Source organism: Melozone crissalis, unplaced genomic scaffold (assembly GCF_028551555.1).
Source record: "Melozone crissalis strain CALT ecotype California unplaced genomic scaffold, PUWL_Pcris_2 ptg000059l_1, whole genome shotgun sequence".
NCBI classification, from domain to species: domain Eukaryota; kingdom Metazoa; phylum Chordata; class Aves; order Passeriformes; family Passerellidae; genus Melozone; species Melozone crissalis.
The window spans coordinates 2,045,343-2,064,893 of NW_026535837.1; the positions used below are offsets into that span (position 1 = coordinate 2,045,343).

At 42.3% G+C, this 19,551-nt stretch overlaps 1 protein-coding gene across 6 annotated transcripts in view; it reads right to left on the reverse strand.

Annotated features, from left to right (window-relative positions):
• FRMD4A (FERM domain containing 4A) overlaps positions 1-19,551 on the reverse strand; it is a 378,398-nt gene that overhangs the window by 54,602 nt on the left and 304,245 nt on the right. For all 6 annotated transcript variants that reach the window (XM_054287522.1, XM_054287520.1, XM_054287521.1 and 3 more), the window contains 6 exons: positions 18,950-19,006; positions 16,476-16,498; positions 8,895-8,978; positions 2,235-2,300; positions 1,966-2,023; positions 66-152 (listed from right to left, as the gene is read on the reverse strand). In XM_054287522.1, coding sequence (XP_054143497.1) covers positions 66-152; positions 1,966-2,023; positions 2,235-2,300; positions 8,895-8,978; positions 16,476-16,498; positions 18,950-19,006 — 375 coding nt within the window. The remainder of the gene's footprint in view (positions 1-65; positions 153-1,965; positions 2,024-2,234; positions 2,301-8,894; positions 8,979-16,475; positions 16,499-18,949; positions 19,007-19,551) is intronic.

Sequence of the window (19,551 nt, forward strand, 5' to 3'; positions counted from 1 at the left end):
CACCCTTGACTCAAGCTATGACATGTGTGGCAAGCCCAGACCTTGGTAGAAAAGTAAACACTTACCTTTCTTGGTTTCACTTTATCATGGTAGTCATATTGAAAAATCCCCTTGTAGCTAAGTCCTAACCACCATGGAATTCCCTGCTTGTCCTGAAAGAGAAAACAGAGGGAGTTACATTGAATATTGAACATGATGGGGAAATGCTGGAGATTTCCTGTGTTGTTGCTCAAGATGAAGATTTGTTTCTAAGTAATATCTTTGAATGGGTGTTGCTAAATTTCTCCCTGCCGAGTTCCTGCAAGTCACAGAGCTCCACAGTGTTTAGAAGAGATCTGTTTCCCTTTTGGCCATGACAGATAAAACAATTTAAAATACATCACATGTGATCAAGTTACTCAAAATGCTGTCAGGAGTGCTGAGGAGGTTTGACACGGGTCCCTTGTGCAGTGGTGCATCCTCTCTCTTGTCCCTGTAAATTATTCAGTCTGAACGCTCAGAGACTGGAGAGGAAGGAAAGCAAGTCACCCAGCTGACTTGAATTATGTGGAGGGATTTTAGCATTAGTCTTGAAAATGCAGCAGTAATGGGATCTGAGAGCTACCAAGTGATAAGGTCTGACAGGCTCAGACCCAACTGCTTTGTGTCTGAGTGTGCAATAAAATGTCCTTATGGAGTAATGGCTGATATCTGATCCCAGTCTCTGCAATTTACTGAGCTGAAGTCCTCAATGAAATTACATCTGTTCTGTTAATGTGATAGAGAATGGCAGGGTAAAACACAGCAAAACCAAACCCCCACATCAGGCAGAAGCAAACCCTGTTAATGTGCAATATTTGCTGCCTCATTGGTGCTCACTGCTGCTTATTGACCATGGGGAGCTCACTGGAATAGCTCTCAAGTCTTTGCAGTATTGAACATCCAGCCCAATCCACTAGATTTTTCTTGATCTAGAGCTGTCTAGGAGATTTGGATGCAAAGGGTGCTGTAGAGATCCTGTCCTCTGAGAAAAGATGAGGCTAATGCTTTTTGCAAAATAATAATAACTTTATTATTACATCCTATTAGCAGGAATAAACTAGAAACACATCTCCTGAGGCAGGTACAGTCAGATGTTTGTGTTTTTATAGTACCTCATGTGTACAAGGCATTAGAGATGTACGAAAAACCATATGATCTGTGCACAGAGATAATGATGAAACACATTAAAACTTCAGGGGTGATAAATGAGGGAATATGCTCTGGGGAATGTGGCTCTAGCTTTCTTTCTATGTTTATTGATTTCTCTACTTAAAAAACCCCAAATCTATGAAGCTGGTCAGGAAGCAATATTAATAATAATAATAATAATAATAATAATAATAATAATAATATGAGGCTGGAAAAATTTCATGATAAATCATTAGACAAAAGAAATGAGGAACTGCATGAATAACTGCATGAAGTCCACACAGAAGTGGAGAGCTGTCTGGAGATGAGAGTGTGCTACCTCTCTCTAGCGTACAAGACTGTTCTGGCATTAAAAAGATGTACAATCTCTGTATCCATCTACATATCTCATGTCAGGGGAGCTACAGTATGCAGGTCATGGCTGGCCCTAAACAGGTGTTCATGGATCTGCCATCTGGGAAAGATCTGACCTCTTGGAGCTACAGAAAAGACTGTCTGTCAGAGATGTGTCTGGCTTGTCCCTTTGGTGGTGGTTCACTGGCATTGCCATGCTGCTGACTGAGCTGAACACTCCAGCACAATAGGACTGCAGGAGTTTTATCTCCAAGAACAGGATTTTCCTCTTTGGAGCTGTATTTACTAAACATGCACACACAGCTGAAATAAGTTTATCCTACTTCAGGAAGTAAAACAAGACTTTAGTAGCAGTGTATTGTATTCTGAGAGCAGGATGGCTGTTTGTACCTCTCTCCAACAAGAGCTTAATTCAGGGAAGGACCTTCTTGTAGCACGTACCTTTACTGCGTAATAATGCACTCCGTACGTTGGGAGGGACTCTACAATGCTCATGTAACTGCAAAACAACACAGAAGAGAATAACACATCTGAGAAGCTGAGAGGATGATCTGAAAAAAAACTTTGATAAATAAATAATTATGCCAAGAAATACTTTAAAATGAAGCATTGTGAGATTGGAAGCATAGTTACATATTGTATTTACAGTTCTGTAGAAATACTTCGTAATAAAACGAAGGTCACAAAGAAATCATTCTTGTTTCACTTACTTCACAATTGCTTGACCTCTTGTCTGACCATTTAGTTTCTTGTAATGTTCAATGACTCGATCCTCACTGGAAAGGAAAAAAAATTGGATGTTTTATATAATGCCATTATCATGACTAAAAATCTTGCCAAAAGCTGAAGAGATACTTCTGTTACCACAGCTACTGACTGATGGAATCAAAAAATGCCAAGCAAAACCATTAGATGAAGGGATTTGGTGCAGAGCAGGGTAAACAAACGGGGAGTCACAGACTGAGAATAAAAATGGTTTTCTAAGAGTTGGGTCTCTGGAAAAACCCTTTTCCCTCACAAACATGATACCTACTTGTACACACTTTTTCCTTTCTGCATTCCTTTCCTTCCTTACAAATGATACCCACAATACTACACTGAGGGCAAACAGATTTGTGTGGGAGCTGCTCAAGATCTGCTTTGTCCTAACTGCTGTAACTTCTTTTCAAGCCCATCATGTCCCCTAAAAGATGGGCAGAACTGTCAGAAATTGGTGGCCAGTCATAGCCCTAAGACTGACAGGTTCCTTCTCACTGCAGGTGCACCATTGGAAGTACTCTGGAGCAATCTCTCTCAGCAGGAATTCCTAGTGTACACAGAGGCAATAATAGCAGCAATGACAAGGGATATCTCCAGGTGACTCAAACTTGAGTTTCTTTACTCCTAAAGTATTCATGTGCCTTTGCTTACTTTAGAGTTATACTAACTTTCATTCCCCCAGCAACTCCTGGCCAAACACTGGGAGCTGGCATGAGCTGGGGCCCATTTCCAACAGCTCCTTGGAGACTAAAATCATTTTATGTTTTAAGCAGACATGAACTATGTCATCCTGTGTTCCAAGGTGAACCATGGAGGCTGTTCCACACCAGTGGGCTTCTGTGCCAGACAACAATTCTGAGTGTGTGCCTAAGCAGTAGAGATGGAGCATCCAGGAGAGATCAGCATGACCCAAATGAGAGGTTGAGAGACAAATATAAGTTCACTTCTAAAGAATTCCACTCATTCTTCTCCAGTGAATGGGCAGCAGAGCTATTTGGTGCACACAATCAGCTGTGCTAGCAGGGTCCCAGCATGGCAAAGGGTAAGCCAAGGTCCCAATGTAATGCACACAGGACTGGCACTGCTACACTAGCATGACAGAACACTGACTGAGAACATGTCTGAGAACACAGGACTCAGGTTTAAAACCAATTTCTTGCTCTTTATTTGGTATTTTATTTTTGATTCCCAAGGACAGGGAATCTGTTGAGTCCCCTGGAGATTCTGTACAGAACTTGCCAGACCAAGAGGAGGGGAACCTAAACTAGCTTCATGCCACCTTAGTGCCCTCCCCACCTGGCCCTGCATGAGCTTCCATCCATGTCTGTGTCTATCCCATGCCACCATGCTGCAGGTGGTTTAGGGCAATGTGAACTGGCATTCCTCCTTCCCTGCATTTCCTGGACCCAGCAGGATCTCCTAATGGGGCCTTTCAGCTGCCCACCATGTGGTAATCCTTCCCCAGGCAGAACTGAAGCCAGCTGTATTGCTGGGCAGTGTGAAGGAGCACAGCAGGGTGGGATGATGGGAGATGACCTCACCAGGGCTGCTCAGAGATGCCCATGGGGGCTTTTGTGGAGGACTGCAAAGCATTTCCCCAGCCCAGCTTAACATGACTGTATCGTCTTCTCATTGCTGCCTTCCCCATTTGCACCCCTGTGCCAGAAAGGACAGAATCTCTTTTAGAGAGAGAGCCAGAATCTCCTGAGCCACAACAGCTTTTAGAAAGAAGAGCCACAGGGAAGCTGAGGGTTGTGCAGCCCAAATAATGAAGAGAGAAAAGAGAACCAGAAACATCAGTGAAGCAGCAAAGTGCAATTCAGAGACAGTGTCACATTGTCAGCAGGGCCAGCTTTTCCCTCACAAGCCCGTGGTTTATCTGAGAGGTAACTGCTTTCCTTACTCACTCACCAAGTGGCTTCCCCCATTCACCCTACAAAAATAAAAGAGCCCTTTTCAGAGCTGTCCCATCAGCAGGCCACAGCAGGAACACGGTGCTGACTGAGCCAGTGACACATTACAGGGTAAAGGAATGGTCCAGCTCTCCCATCAAATCCCTCAGAATCATTTTAATGCTTAGAAAATGATCTCTAAATTCTACAGCTATGAAACATATTCAGCACACTGATCCAAGCAAGTACCACAGATGTTATGGGTGTGTACATGAAGGCAGAGCCTGGGTCTCCTGCCATGATTATCATAAACAGGATTACTTTTGGAGCAATAACTGAATTACATGAGTGTTCAGTATTGGAAGATCTCCAAAAAACATCATTCTTAATAAAAAAGATAGACAGAGAGGGCTTACAGCCCTTTGAAATTACCTCTTAAAACCATGATTACATGTGGATGCAATTCCTCTGTCTCAGACAGGAACAAACCAGGAGTGACTTCTCAGAAAATAATGGAGTTTCTCCACTGGAAAACACTCCTAGTTTTATTTTCCACTCTGTGCAGTTTATTGCACAGATCAACCTCTCATATTGCTGCCATTCAAGGAAAGGGTAGATGTACCTGGACATGCTGATTACTTAATGTGATTCCTGATGTGCTCTGCTTTCTTACAAATTCTTATTATAAAACAATTGATACATTCCTAGAACATACTCCTTGGGTAGGGAAGGCAATTGATGCCCCATTTCCCTCCAAAGGACAGATCAGATGTCAGGGAGCCTTCCTGAACAGCAGGACAAAGAGCTGTGTTTTTAACCCATGCTAGAAATATGGGATAGTCCAGGCTCTCTCCAGTTCTTCTAAGCAAATGCAGGCAATGCTATACCCCCATTGCTCTGTCAGGGTACTGATGATTTTCCTTAGTAAAATGTTTTGTGCTCTACAGATGTTAAGTGCCAGGCACATATCACCTTTGTTTCTTCTTTCCTTTGAACAAAAAATATAAAGCCTAAAATATCAATCAAGCCATGTTTAAGAGTGGGATCTGTGGCCTTTCCCCTTCCTGCAGCACTGGCCTTGTCACTGGGGAAAGAAACATTGACTCCAGAGTAGAATTCATCCAATCTGTTTTGGACCGATTCCTTGGGAGGAGGTTATGCTGCTTCTCTCTGCAAAGGGAGCTGAGGGCACCTAGCTCAGATAGCAATGTCCACACTGGAAAAACATTCACAGTTACAACAAACTGTGTGACAGTCCTTCCTTTAACAATTCTCTGAACTTCCTTTTCCTTTCACTGCCCTGTGCAAGAAGGATGATCCAGCACAGAGGTTCCTTTCTGCCTCCAGCTCTGGGTTGGAGGGTTAAGCCCAACACATGCCAAGGAAAACAAGCAAAATCATTCACGGGTCAGAAGGAGCATTAGCAGAGCCTGTAAACATGCTCCCCTATCATTTCAGCTGTTCATCTCCAGCAGCTGCCATGCTGCTACTGACAGCTGGGAGAGTGCTGGGACACTGCTGGGACCACCAGCTGACATCTCCTCTCCCCCCTGCTCTGCCTTGTTGCTGTGCTGGTGACACAGAAACTCATTCACAGTGCAGAGCTGGCAGAGGATGCTTAACTAATGTGGAGACAGAGACACAGAGGCTGCCGAAGCACTGCTGTCTGTTTGCCAGCTCATAAAACATTCCCCCCAAAGCTGCAGAAATTAATACATGGATAATATTCTGCAGCAGACAACTCTGATAAAGATCTTTAGAAGTAACAAGAAATCCCTTCTGTCCCAGCAGCTTATAGAACTGGACAGCAGACAACTTGCAAGCAAATGTAGGCCTTGATTTTCTCATCATCAGATCCAGATTTTCAAAGTGAGTTCCTCCCTCCCTCTCTTCCCAGCATACTGAGCTGTTTTAAATAGCTGTCCATTCACTGCTGTTCCATAGTGTTATTCTGTTTCTAACCTGACTTTCCCATTTTGAATACATTATTGAACAAATAATGTCTTTATTTGCAGTCATATGCTGTCCCTCTGAAGCCACCAGCACCTCTTAGGCCAAGGGACCAAGAGCTGGACCAGGGCCTCAGGTCTGTGTTGAACCAGAGAAAATCACTAAATAGTGATTTTCAGCTGATGTTTTCAGAGGTGGGTATTCTGGCAACACTGATGCTAAAGCAAGCTCACATTCAAAGTCTGTGGGAACCTGTGAGAAGTCTATCTTCCCCCTGGTCTGTTGAAAATCCCAATCTAGCATTCACTTTTGTGTTGTTGCACCTCATGTCGGCCTTATTACTGACAACTGAGTACTGGGCTGGCTTGTTAGGGAGGATCTGAAATGAGGTAAAATGCAATGACATGTGTCTGGAAAGGAGCACTGTGAGTTAACACATTTCTAAAGGTTCTCTCCAGTCTCTGTGATTGGTTTTGTGTTTCCATGCATGGCCAGGAGAAATCAAAACTCAGGGCCTCAACTCCTGGACTGTGTGGGAGGACCAGAAGATCAATTTTCATTTAAAAAAGCCCCTTCTTTCTTCACCAGTAATCAGAGATGCTAAAAGATGCTTGAGAACAAGATGAGCAACTGATTATTCTGAACCTGGAGAGAGCTGCAAGAGATTAAAGTGAAGGGAAAGGCTTCAAGAGTATGGAACCAGGAGACTCCATGAAGGTGGAACCAGAGGCACAAACTGTGCTGGTCTAAGAATCCAGGACTCATCCCACAGGTGTTGCTACATTTGGTAGGTGCAATAGCTGATGCTTTTTAAGGGTGTGTGATGGAAATGTATTATTTTATGAAGATCTTTTACAGCACCTTGCCAAAGGTATCATAGTACTTACTTGATTATCTATTTTATTATCTCGTAATCCACTTCAGTTGAAAAAAATATAGTACAAAGTTCTTTTGTTTGTCTGTTTTAAACTAATTAGAGTCATTACCCACCCAATCTTTAATGTTTTAAAAGCTTCTTTCCAGGGTTGGATATTCACTTCTGACTGCCTGCACTCATGCTGAAGAACTGCAGAATAAAACTGACTGCTCACAGAAAAGGTTTGGATAAAATCTGCATCTGGTACATAATCTGCATGTGATGTGAAGAAGTGTCAGAGAACACAGTTTTAAAAGTCTGCTCCCTTAGATCACTGAAGTTTGATCTGTAATTTTGAGGCTTTTTGTCTGATTCACCAACAGACGCTTCCTGAGAGCATTAAATGTTTCAGAGGGTGTTTAGGAAAAAGCCATCATTAAAAAATAATGAACTACTAATGTTAAAGAGGCCTTTTAGACCTGCTTACTGACATGAAATCACAAGGGAGTCACAGGACTGTAGCCTCTGGTTTTATTGCTCCATTGGCAACACCACCTTCTCAACCTGTGACCTGCTCTCAGTCACATGAGAGCCCCCACAAAATTAAGTACAGCTGCAAGTGCTGTACCTTGTGTATAAATGCAAATACTCATATTCTGAGCACGAGGATTTTACATGGCTCTTCTCACTATGTGGCACTTCATTAAGACCTTAGGCCATGTTGTTGCTGAAGGGTCAGATTTGCCTTTCCTGCCAGTGCCTACTTGTTCCCACTCCTCCTCCTGAGATGGCTTTCAGCTTGAGCTCCCAGTCTGTCAGTCAGCCAGGCCACCTGGAAATGTACTGCTTTTGAGTGTATGAAGTAGTTTTTGGAAAAAGAGATGCTCCTAAGAGGAAGACCATTCTTCTTCAATGAGATGGCAGCCTACATTTATCATTTCTCATGAAGATTTGATTTGGTTCTTAGCGAGAAATATCAGGAGATTGTGATGATCCACAGTTATTGTGTCAGTGATCCTAATATCAGCTGGAGACTCTGAATTTCTCCTTATACTCTCAGAAAGGAATTAAGAGACCTCACAATGAGCTTGCCTATGACTTGACATTAGGTACAGTTAATTCCACTGTTGTAGCCATGCTAGGGGAAGAGGATGACCTTTTTGGCAAAGAGAAGGACTGACATCATAGCCTGCAAACTGCTTTGTTTTCCCCTGCCATCCTCAAGATTACCAAAATGCAGAAATGAAAAGAGTAGCAGATAAAGAAGCTCAATCCAACCCCCAGGCTTGCAGCCTAATGCTTTAAAGGCAAACATGAAAGAGCAACAAGCAGAAAATGGAGTGAAAGTATCTCCCCTTTAATGAATAGTCTTTGCCCAAATTCTTTCCTATTTGCACAGATAAAAGGGATATGCAGGGTGGCACAAAGAATCTATGTGTGTGGCATGCAAAATCTAAATGTGACCCTGCTCCTACCTTGAGCTTGTTTTTCAGTGCAATAAAGACAGAGCAAACAAGCATCCACCTCCAAACACTGAGTTCATATAAGATTAATTCAGCTATGCCATACAGAGAGGATTTACAAGATGAAACTGAATCATTCAACACAGGGCAGTGCAAAACATTGACATTTCCAACTGGGAAAACTCTTTGACAAATGCAAAGTGCTGTGAAAGTAAATGGCACATTAGGCCTTCAGATTTCATCAGGACATTTGCACACTTCCAGTGGATTTTTGGCCAGGCATTTGGCAGATGGGGAAACCGAGGCCCAGGATAGTAGCTCTACTTGTGTAAAACCATGCAATGAGTCAGTGACAGACCCAGAGGCAGAGGGCAGGAATTTCTGCTTCCCATTCCACTGTCAGACCCCACTGCCAGAGCCAGGTCCTGCACAAGGACAGTGACACATTACCAGTAAGCGAGGGAAGGATGCTCCTTCAGCGCTGGTGTTGGAAGGGCTGGCAGCTTCTTTAATTCATTCCTTACAACTTCATTGCTGAAAGAGAGTTCAAAAGGAGGATCAGGCTACAAGAAAACAACCACAATATTTGATATGACTTGACCTAGCTGGCAGGCTGCTATGGCTCTACATCTGTTCCTTCTTAACAAAAGGCACTGGGGTTTCCTTTTTCTCCTCTCTTTATTTGTTTTATGGCAGCCCAGTTAACTTTTCCCTCTATTATCAAAATTGGAGAGAAGCTCTCCCAGATGGTTATGTTGAACCACTTCCTACCAGTGACTGGACACAAAAGCCACAATGTCACATGTCACTGAGCAGGGTGTCACAGATATGTTCATATAGGGAAAAAAATATAAGAGGGAGACAAAGTGATGCTTTCAGCTGCAATTACAGATTTTTATTTAATGCCTAACAAACTGCTGCAAAAAGTAATAATTTGCTTTCTTCACATCACAGGTTGTTCTTAACCAGTTCCCCAGTGACCTGTCCTTTGCATAACATCTTCACTGATAAGACTCCACTTTGAATTTGGGTCCTGCTACACAAAACCTTCCTACACAACCACCTCACTAACATCCTTCTCCCTGCAACCTCCAGTGGCCACAATGGCCAGCTGGAACGGCAACACTGTGCAGCAGAGAGCAGGGAGAGCTCATCAAATGGGAGGCAGATTCTCACAGATGAAACCGTGGGATTTTCTCCTACAAACCCCAAATGCCTCCCTTCCCACTTTTAAACACACATGGAATTGTGCGCACATAGAAAAAAAAAAGCCTCAAAGGCTTGGGAAGGAAGGCAGTGCTGCTATTAATTTTTTAAATTGTAGAAATACACAGCCAAGAGGGCCAGACAGGACACGGAGGAGTGCCAAAGAATTCATGTTTATTGGCTTACTTCGTTCCAGCAACTTTTTCTGCCTTCTTATACCCTTCCCTTTATCCTACCCAAACGTGTGGCTGTCCTGGAGCTGCAGAGACAGATATCTCTTCCAGAACTCCAGATTTCCCAGCCCACTGGCTTCTCCCATGAGGCTGGCAGACAGGCAACAGGTAGTTTTGACCTCTCTGGCTGTAGACCGGAGATCCTGACATCTGCTAAAGACTTGAGGAGCTCGTGGACATCCCAGATCACCCTGGGTTTCATCCCTGCCTCTGGGACAATCTGTATGTTGACTTGGAGAGAAGTGACACTGCTTCAGTTGTAAAAATCTTCCCACAGCATTTCTCCATTTGCACATCCCAGGAGCAGGCTCTGCCTGAGACCTAGGTGCGTTTGTCTTAATTGGAGTCTGCAGGTTAATTGCTAGGTTGGGCCATAGGGTAAACCACTGACATAAATCCTGGAGCAGGCATTTTGGGCATGTCTACAGACATTTGTTATTTATTATTATGGTAGTTCCTTGACAATCAATTAAGTAGTTTCAAAACAAAACCAAACTTCTAGTCAGGACAAATCTGTGAGAGATGGCCAAGTCTCAATGAGGCTGAAATTTTGCAGAGTGAAGATGTGCTGAACAGCACACAAGAACTGAGGCAACTGCTGCCATGCTAAGCACCTGGAAAACCACTCTGTAACACCTCCTATGCCAAGCCAAAAGGCTCTTGACAAACAGTGTTTGAACACCCACTCCTGCCCAAATCCCATGGTCACTTGGCCATCAGAGAGCTCTTCTCCTTCTAAGTGCAAATGCTCAAAACCTATTCAGATTTATTCTTCCATGGCAGGTAAATATCTGCACAAGTCTGAACATGAAGCTGCTCTGCACTGTGTTATCTGCTGATCTGGAAGCTCTGTTCTGTGACTGACAGCCTAGAAAACAAGTTGCTGCTTTTTAGAGTTTATTGCCAAGAGCTGTCTCCTCCACAGCATGTGCATACTCAGCTCTTACTGACATTTTTGACATTTTGAAAGAAACTGGGAAAAAAGAATAGAACTTGGGACAGTCAGAGTACAAGCAGAAGTAACTGCCCTCAAATGAAGATTTTTTGAGGCTGGCTGCTCAGAGAAGGAAGTTGAGAGATTTCCAAAACTTTTCTGGGAAAGCACAGAGTGAGTTCCAAACAGGGACTTTCTGAGCCCAGAAATCTATCAAATAGGGCAAGATTAGTGGTGACTAACGATCCCTGAGAGTCTGGGAAAAACTCTGAGTCAGTAATGGCTCCTATAAAAGAAAGGGCTAACATCAGTCAGCTCTGTTTTTTCTGTCAGTGAGGCACAAAGTTTGCCTGTGCTGTGACAAGGTTTTTTAAGAATCAGAGAAAAAGACATTTTTAGTGATGTTGGGCAGGATTAACGTTTCTGCTCAGCACCTAGAAAATATTGTAAGGATAGTGCCTCAGCCTCAAAGCACCTCAAAAGTCAGGTAATAACTTCCAGGAACAAAAAGGTATTTCATTCTGTGATCCATGCATTCACAAAGCCTTCTGGCAAGACTCATCTCAAGACAAATTAATTTAGACTCCCAAAAAGATGTCAAATCAATAAAAAGAAAAAAAAATAATGACTCAGGTTGCATTTGAACTAGTGGTCATGAGGTCACTTTCCTCTTGGCTCCTTTTAAAACACTGAACCCCTCAATTTTTAAAATGTTTCCAGCAGGATCTCAAGTGCTTTTTACTTATTGCCTTTCATGCTTTTTCTAGTGAAATGTCTCAGTGTGTTTGTTTTATTACTGTATTTAGAAAGTGTTTGTTTAATCCAGTCACTTGTGCTGCATTTATTTTATATTTGGAAGTGTCCAGCCTCCAGGGCTGATATATACAGAAGGATATTTAGGACACAGATTCATTAATATGCAGGGGAAAGGCTCCAAAGACACTTTCTCTCTGTCCGCTAGACCACTTTATTTCTTTTTTTTCCTATGGTGGAAATGGTAATATTTAAAGGACTGAATAACAATATGAAACCTGAACTGGAAAAGCCATCTGCATGGGTTCCTGAAAGCTGGTTAGAAAGCTGAAGTAAGGTTGACTAACAATGGACCTAGAAAACAGAACTCCTTTTTCTTGGGTTTGTTCTGGTAATGCCTGTTTAATGAGTCTTGTCAAATCAATTAGTCACCACCTCTTAGTATCTTTATCTACACATGGGGGCAAAAGGGCCTGCCTAGAATTTCATAAATATTTTGTGAAAAACAAGTTTTTGCATACTGTCTAAAATAATTTTGAGCAAGATTACATATGCAGTTGTCTCAGGAAATCCATACATTTTTCAGCATGTGTAATAACAATGATCAGGAACAAAACAAAACTGCAGGTTAAAGTTACAAACTCTTCTCAGCATGGTGATTCATTCTGTAGAATGCAGGAGGAAATGCATACCCTGAGATTCTCAGATTAGATGGTACTTTTCAAAATACAGTGTTTAGGACTTTACCATTAGGCTGCAAGAAAGCAGGCCAGGTTTTCTAACCCTTTAATACATTCTAATTGGTTAAATGTCACTTGCTTACACAGAAAGAAAAGTAAGCCTAAAACTATGTTAGATTACCATCTGCCCAAACGTTGAAATTATTGTGAAATTCTGCCTAGCAGGAAACTGGCTGTTAGCTTTCCTCCCTTGTTATTCTTTCATGTATTGCTGGGAGACACTTGGAGTTCAATTGAAATGTCTCATACTTTTTAACTGGAAGAAATGTAGCAATGAGGAACTAGCTACAGTGGTTCAGGATTTTGTTTTACTCAGAGGTTTTTCTTTCCCATCCCCAAACTGAGGGACAAATGATCTGTATATTCCATTTATTGCTGCTTTGACATACAAGCTGTTTAAGGCTGAAGAACTGGATTATGAACATTTAAAAACAAAGCTGGTATGAGTTTTCCAGAGATTTTGGGACTGGACTCTCAATCTAGGATTAAATTAGGAAAAAATCCCAATTATTTTAACAATAGGCTGTATTCCCCCACGAACTAGCCAGGGCAGCCTTGGTAATTCCTTTATGTAGGCCTAAAGAGAGTCACACCTGTAGGATTTGTGTTCATCTAAGGAACTGAAATTTGTCCTGCCCATGCTCTGCCAACCAAGCCTGACTCAGCTCCCAACTAGAAACAAGATTAGTTTGAGCTAATAACCTTTAGATCTGTCTGCAGGGTACTAGTTTAGGACCTTTATACATGCAATTCTATGCCTTTAAAGTCAAAATGTTTGCAGCTAATACTGAAAAGCACAGATCCAATCTTAAGTGTCCAGTTCCACCTGAAAACCAGCTGAACAAGGAAACTTGATTGTCTGAAATTCAATGGTATGTTCCAGACTAAAAGTAAACATATTTAAGTCTTGTCAGCTGAAGCATTCTCTTTCAGTAATGTGAAAATGCTCTTCTTTAGTGCAGAGGACTAGGAACTTCTTAAGAAGAAAAGTTTAAACCTCATTCTGCCTGAATCTTTATCAACTAAGAGATGGAGACCTCTTGTAGCAGAAATACTTAGTTGATTTAAATAGGATCAGGAACTCAGGGTTTCTGATGAGCTTGTTTTTGAAATGAAACACACATTAGAAATGGAAAAGGACTTAAAAGAATTGGTCACTATAGCTTCTAAACTCATCTGTCAGGGCTGTTGTGGCATTTTACTTCAAGACAGGTAAGGGTGACTTGGACTGTGTTCCCTAGGCTTAGCAAAACCTGGGAATTACTGTGATATCCAAGGTAACAAGAAGCAGTGATAACAGACTCATGCATGGTAATGTCCTACCAAAGGATCGTGTTTGAAATGACATGAACTTCTTTTTGGAAGAGGAAAAAGGAACACTCTGATCACAGTGATTATTCTGAGGTATGGGATGATTTCCTCAAAAGCAGCAGTGGGAGCGGCTGCCACTGAGGATGTATCAGTTCACAGAGGTAGAAAACTGACTGTTAGAGTTTGTAGGATTGATTCTGCTTTTTCAGTTCCCACAAGGCCCAAAGAGCAAACTTGCAACTGCATTCAAGAGTCCTGAGCCAGCTGCAGATCCTCCAGGTGGCTGCAGTGGGGTTGGGAGGCAATCCCACTCTGGCCACCCTGGGCGGGTGCCAACACGCAGCTGGAGCTGTGACACTTTGGCTTTGACTGTCCCAGCACCTGAGGTGATCAGCAGTGACTCACAGGAAGGCTCCCATGGGGAACAGCAATTCTCCCATCACCACCAATGAGCCAGAGTTTATGCACTTTTCTGGATGGGGGCCAGAGAGAAACTCCTACTCACAGGCTATAAATCTGATGGTGGCAGTAGACAGGACAGGTGTGGGAAAGCTGCAGTCTGCGTTCCACGCATGCAACCCTTTAGAATTAAATTATTTCTTCAAAAACAAAAAGTTCAAGAGTTCAGCCTTCACACAACATATGTTGCCATGCACAACATATAATCTTTAAATTTCAGCAGCAAGACAATCACAACTGCAAAGCTTCTCTGTCTCAAAGAGTGGGCACTTCTACTTTAAACAGTATTTCAACATCAACTAATTTCAGACACTGAAGCTCACTTGATCCCTAAGAGAAGTCAGAACATTTGCCTTCACCTGCAGTTCCTCTGGCCAGCCTGAGGCTTGGTTTGCCTGCCAGATTTTACACTGCTGATACAATAACCACAAATCTCAGCAGGCAAAAATCTTGACCACAACAACCTCATGTTGACTTCAGTAGCACCTGGATCTCACCCAGAACATAAACCTGTGTCAGTGCACATTAGATGGGAGCTGCTGGACAGACATCTCTGGGAGATGCCGAGTCTTCTAGACCACAGAGGATCAGGGAAGCATTATTCTATCTTCCTCTATGAACAGCCTTCAAACTGGCAGATTGCTTTGTCCCCAAAGTCCATTTATAAATTAAGATCCCTGGCATTGCCCTCAAGTTATTATTATGACACCCCTCCTGTGCCTGACTTGGATGTAAGGAATCCCCCTTCCACTTCAAACCACTGTGACCCACAGGAGAAAGAACTCAGAGCTGTTTTCATGGGCCTGGTGATGACTGATGTGGTGGGAGCAGTTAACACCATGGCTTGAGATATTTTCTGTGCCCTCAGAGAAGATTCCCCATTTTCTGTGGTCTAGAGAAACACACTGTGATAAACTCAACCAATCCTTTTACAAGGGAAATCACACAACTTTTAGCAGGTGGATACTTTCCACCAGCTGTTTCCATTTCTGGTCTGGAAAAGATAAAATGCTTTCAGTCTTGTTACTCTGAGCTATCTGATTCCTTTCTGTTCTGAGTTTCACAGTCTGAATGTACACTTTCCAAGTGTGTTTTCACCATACCCAAGACATTCTGGCAAACAAATATTGCTCTTCTTAGCAAAACCAGTGGTTTATCAGAGGTTGAAATGGCAAAACTTTAGTTGGCCTAACTCTTCTGGACCGAGTGCTTGGCAGTGCATTGAAAACCTAGACTGAAAAGTCAGAGCCACACGCACTCCAGTACCCCCTAAATAAACAGTGCTGATAGCCAAGTTATTCCAACTTGGACAGAACTGAAAAATGAAGCAAGACTGGGTTTATGTCTCTGTGGTCAGATGCAAATCAGGATTTTGCAAGTTCATTAAAGTTTTGAGAAATGATAAGGCAGAGCTTAAACTTCCTTTTAGCAAGGGCTACCTTATGTCATCTCAGATTCCATGATGGGCAGGAGATATCTAAAATGCACTTCCTTTTCACTGATTTGTCACCATTTTAGCTGGCTGGAAGTTCCAATCCACCAGAAAGTGGAACCTGCCTGCTCTTCATGGCCTCCTATCATTACAGTCATGTTTCAGTGTATCGCAATGCTGACAAAATTAAGACAATTTTTGGGCTCACCTGACAATTCAACCCCACTGCCCATTTTCTTTTCTCCTCTGGAACTAACTTTAATGGATATTGTAGTCCTCCAGACTATATGAAATTTTTAGCATCACCAGTTCTCCTGAGCTTCACACTGAGAACTTCCATGTTTCTCACACGAGACACCAAACAACCATCTGACCTTCAGCTGCTATTAATGCATAAATCACAGACACGGTCAACTTACAGGAAAATTATTGGGCATTTCATTAACAGTCTTCTGAAACACCAAGTACAGTGACCTCATTGAGTTTCTTACAGTAAGTCTGAAGATTTGGCTCAAGGGATAGCAGATGTTCAACAAAACCAATTATCGAATCAGTGATTTTGAGAACTGTCCAAATTCAAACTGAAATATCAATCAGTGATGGAATTTTAATGCTGCCTCTGGCAGGATCTGTGATATAACAGTGATTTTAGAGTCATTTCCGTAGCAATTTCCTTCCGAAGACTAGTCTATTTCCTGAACTTCATGACCACATAATGAGATTTGTCAACAACAAAATCACAAACAATGCTGTTTGCAAGGCATGCTCTGGCCAAAGGTTGTGTTTAGTGAAGAAATTATGTCAGGAAACATGATGTCTATGTTAGCCATGCTCACACAGCTGCATTGCTAACAGAGGCAATCCTGTTGCTACACAGCTACAACTGAGTTGCATGTCTCACACGAATTTTACCAGATTTATTCTCACATCACACAACGGCAGAAATTTTTTAAGTTCACCTACCTTGAAAAATCTCCCTTTGCCTCCTGTAAAACAAGGAAGAGGGGAAAAAAATATAATTAAAAGCAGGGAAAAAAAAAGAGAAGAGAAGAGAAGGCTGTTCAAGATTTTCCATTTGCAAAATTCATTTAGCAGCAATTTCCTGTTGTAATTGATTCCTCATGCAGGTTTTGGAACCAGTATCTAATGTCAAGTGCCATGATAGAGTGAGTTGGGCAGATTAACAAACAAAAGATCTAATATAGGGCCAGATGATTACTCATTCTGCTGTGGATACCTAAGATACTACAGGAAATAATGCCAGTAAATAAGAAATTCTGGGTGCTACATTAATAGAAAATCTCTGAAGTCTCAGTGGCTTTGCAGCCTCTGAGACTGCAACTCCCCTGACTTTTTTACAAGTATTCTGGCCATTTTCTAGTACCTAGACTTTCAAAAAGCTTGCTCACTGTCAGCTTTCAAGGGGATGCAAGACAAGTTTCTCTAATTCCTTGCTGGGTGTTTGGGGGAGTATTTAGCTCCCTTATTTGTACGTCTAGGTACTTCTATTTATTACCATCACAGCCTGACATTAAAGGGTTGGATAATGTTCCATTACAGTAGTTAGTCTTACTGCACACCTGGAGAATCCCCAGAATCTGGTGAGTGCCCTCTGCAATAGATTTAGCACACATTTTGCATTTTCCATTTACCACAGACAATATGCCTTTCATATGATTCATGCTGAAGCACCTCATTTGCCACCAGCTACACAGAAAGCACAGTGCAAGAATGCAATTTGTGCTGTGAGGGAGTTTCCACTGCCAAAAGGACTGCGCTTTGTGCTCAGGTCTTTTGTCTTTACATCCATTCATCTACCCACAAAACCAGCCAGCCCACGTCCAGTGGTGTTTCAGTCCTGAGGCTGGGGTAAAGTTCAGAGCTCTGCTGGTACTTTAATTTGTTCTGGTTATAAAACAATTTGAAATAAGGCTGCAGAATAAATCACTTGAGTTCTGACAGACCTTTACTATCTTTCCATTTCCCTCTGAGTGAACTGAAGGGCAGACAAGCACTTCTTTGGTTCATAGGAAGGAGTCCTTGAGCATGTCATGATTACAGTTCAACACAGAACAAAGCCCAAAGGATTTGCTCTTGCCTGCATGGGTGCAAGCACACTGAATTTAAAAACAATTTTGTAGGGTATATTCTTCATAATTCACTGCTTTGACTTAAATGCTGCAGCAAGAAGTAGAACAAAATGCACTATGATTCCTTTTGTTTTGCTTGGATCCTGTCACAAACACGGGTTGTAGTAGTTTCTGGTTACAGGCAGCAAAGGTGTGGCTTGTTTTGACTGTTTCATTAAGTTACACATCAAACTACTACAGGAATAAGCGTAACATCCTGTGTTTGTGGCAAGAAACAATCCCAGCAACAAGGGTTAGTTACAGCTCTGGGTCTGGCTGTACAATTACTAAGCACTAAGTTATTCACTAGGATGAGCAGACAATAGATTCATAACCCCACTGCTGCTCCTCACAATGAGCCCGTTGTTTGATGTGTATTCCCCCAACAGCCAATATGTGATTTCTATAATGTGCTGCTAATTGAGTCCTCCATCCTGACTCTCTCACTCCATTCTTGTTGCATAAAATGATTTTAATGAAGGTTCAAATCCCTACACATTAATTGCTTCTTTAACGTGGCAAGTGCTCTAGAAGTGCAGTGCATTGTTATTTATTAGTGCAGTCTGATGAGCTGGTTTGTCTGTTCACATGGCTCCTCATAGCTTCATGGCTGATGGGAACAAAATTAAAACTACAGACTGTAAGAGAGGGGAAACAAGGATCATCTGACAATTACATCTAATCTGCTCCCACAGTCATGCTTCTAAAAAGAGAACTTTCACAAAACCCACCCTCACTACCCTGAAAAGGTTCCCTTCTGGGAACCAGACATTTACCAAACACTGCTTGGTCATTTACTCTCTGACCTTTTTCCCTCTTCTTGAAGACTGGAACTTTGAAAGATAATATTTAGAAAGGTCTTTAAACCATTCTGCCCATGTTGGAGAACACAGACAGTTGCATATGTAGAAGCTTATGTACCTCATCAGAGGACCAAGCCCCACTGGGAAAACAAATGCAAGTGAAAAAACAACATTGCATATGGATTTCACCTAGGAATTTGCATTCATCACTTAGATTTTCTCTGGCTGTACATCACACCCCAGAGTCTTGGATATCTGTGCTGGTGCAAACACAACAACATTTCTGCATGCAAAATGTTGAGCAGTACCTGCTCCCTGAGTGGGGAGGTCTAGTTTGAGAGGCTTCTGCACCCATTTTGACAGAAACAATGAAAACTGTGCAGACACATTTTTTCCTGCAGCTGGGGGAAACTCCTACACTTCCACACAGCCATTGTGGATTTGGTAAATCAAAACATTTACTGCAGCATGAGGAAGCACCAAGTGAGAGAAGGTGGGCGCTTACCTGCAAGATGTATGCAGCCAGTTCAAACACCACTTCACTGTCAACCTCAATGAGTTCCTTGAAAGGTGAAGAAAACAAGAAAGAAAAAGAGAGTTGAGCTGCTATAAGAAGAACATACATCTCCTCCTGACTACTGCATGGTGAAGCATGCAGTGCCAGTTTTCTCCCTTGGCTAGGCTTCAAAGTATTCCCTGTGCTCCTGGAGACAAAAGGGAGGGAGAAGCTGCCCACTCAGATATGGAAAAAGCCAAATATTCAGTGCAATGTGCTGGTTAATGAAGCATAACTGGATGTGGCATGAAGGGATTCCTGGGGGAGGAGTGAGGAGAAGGCAGGTGGAAGGGGTAGGATCAGGGTACATTTTATTCTCTTGTGTGATTTAGTGAAAAGCAGTCCAGCACATAAATTTTTTTGCCCTCAGATGTGACCATGGTTCAAGGGAACACAGCTTTGTCCTTAGCTCACAGAAGCAGGGAATGAGAATTTATTTTCAACACACTGAGGTGGTATCAAAGCCCCCACTGGATTCCTCTGGCCCTTGCAAAAGGTAAACTCACAGGAAAATGAACCATATTTGCTCTCGCAGGATTTGGGCCCTGGTT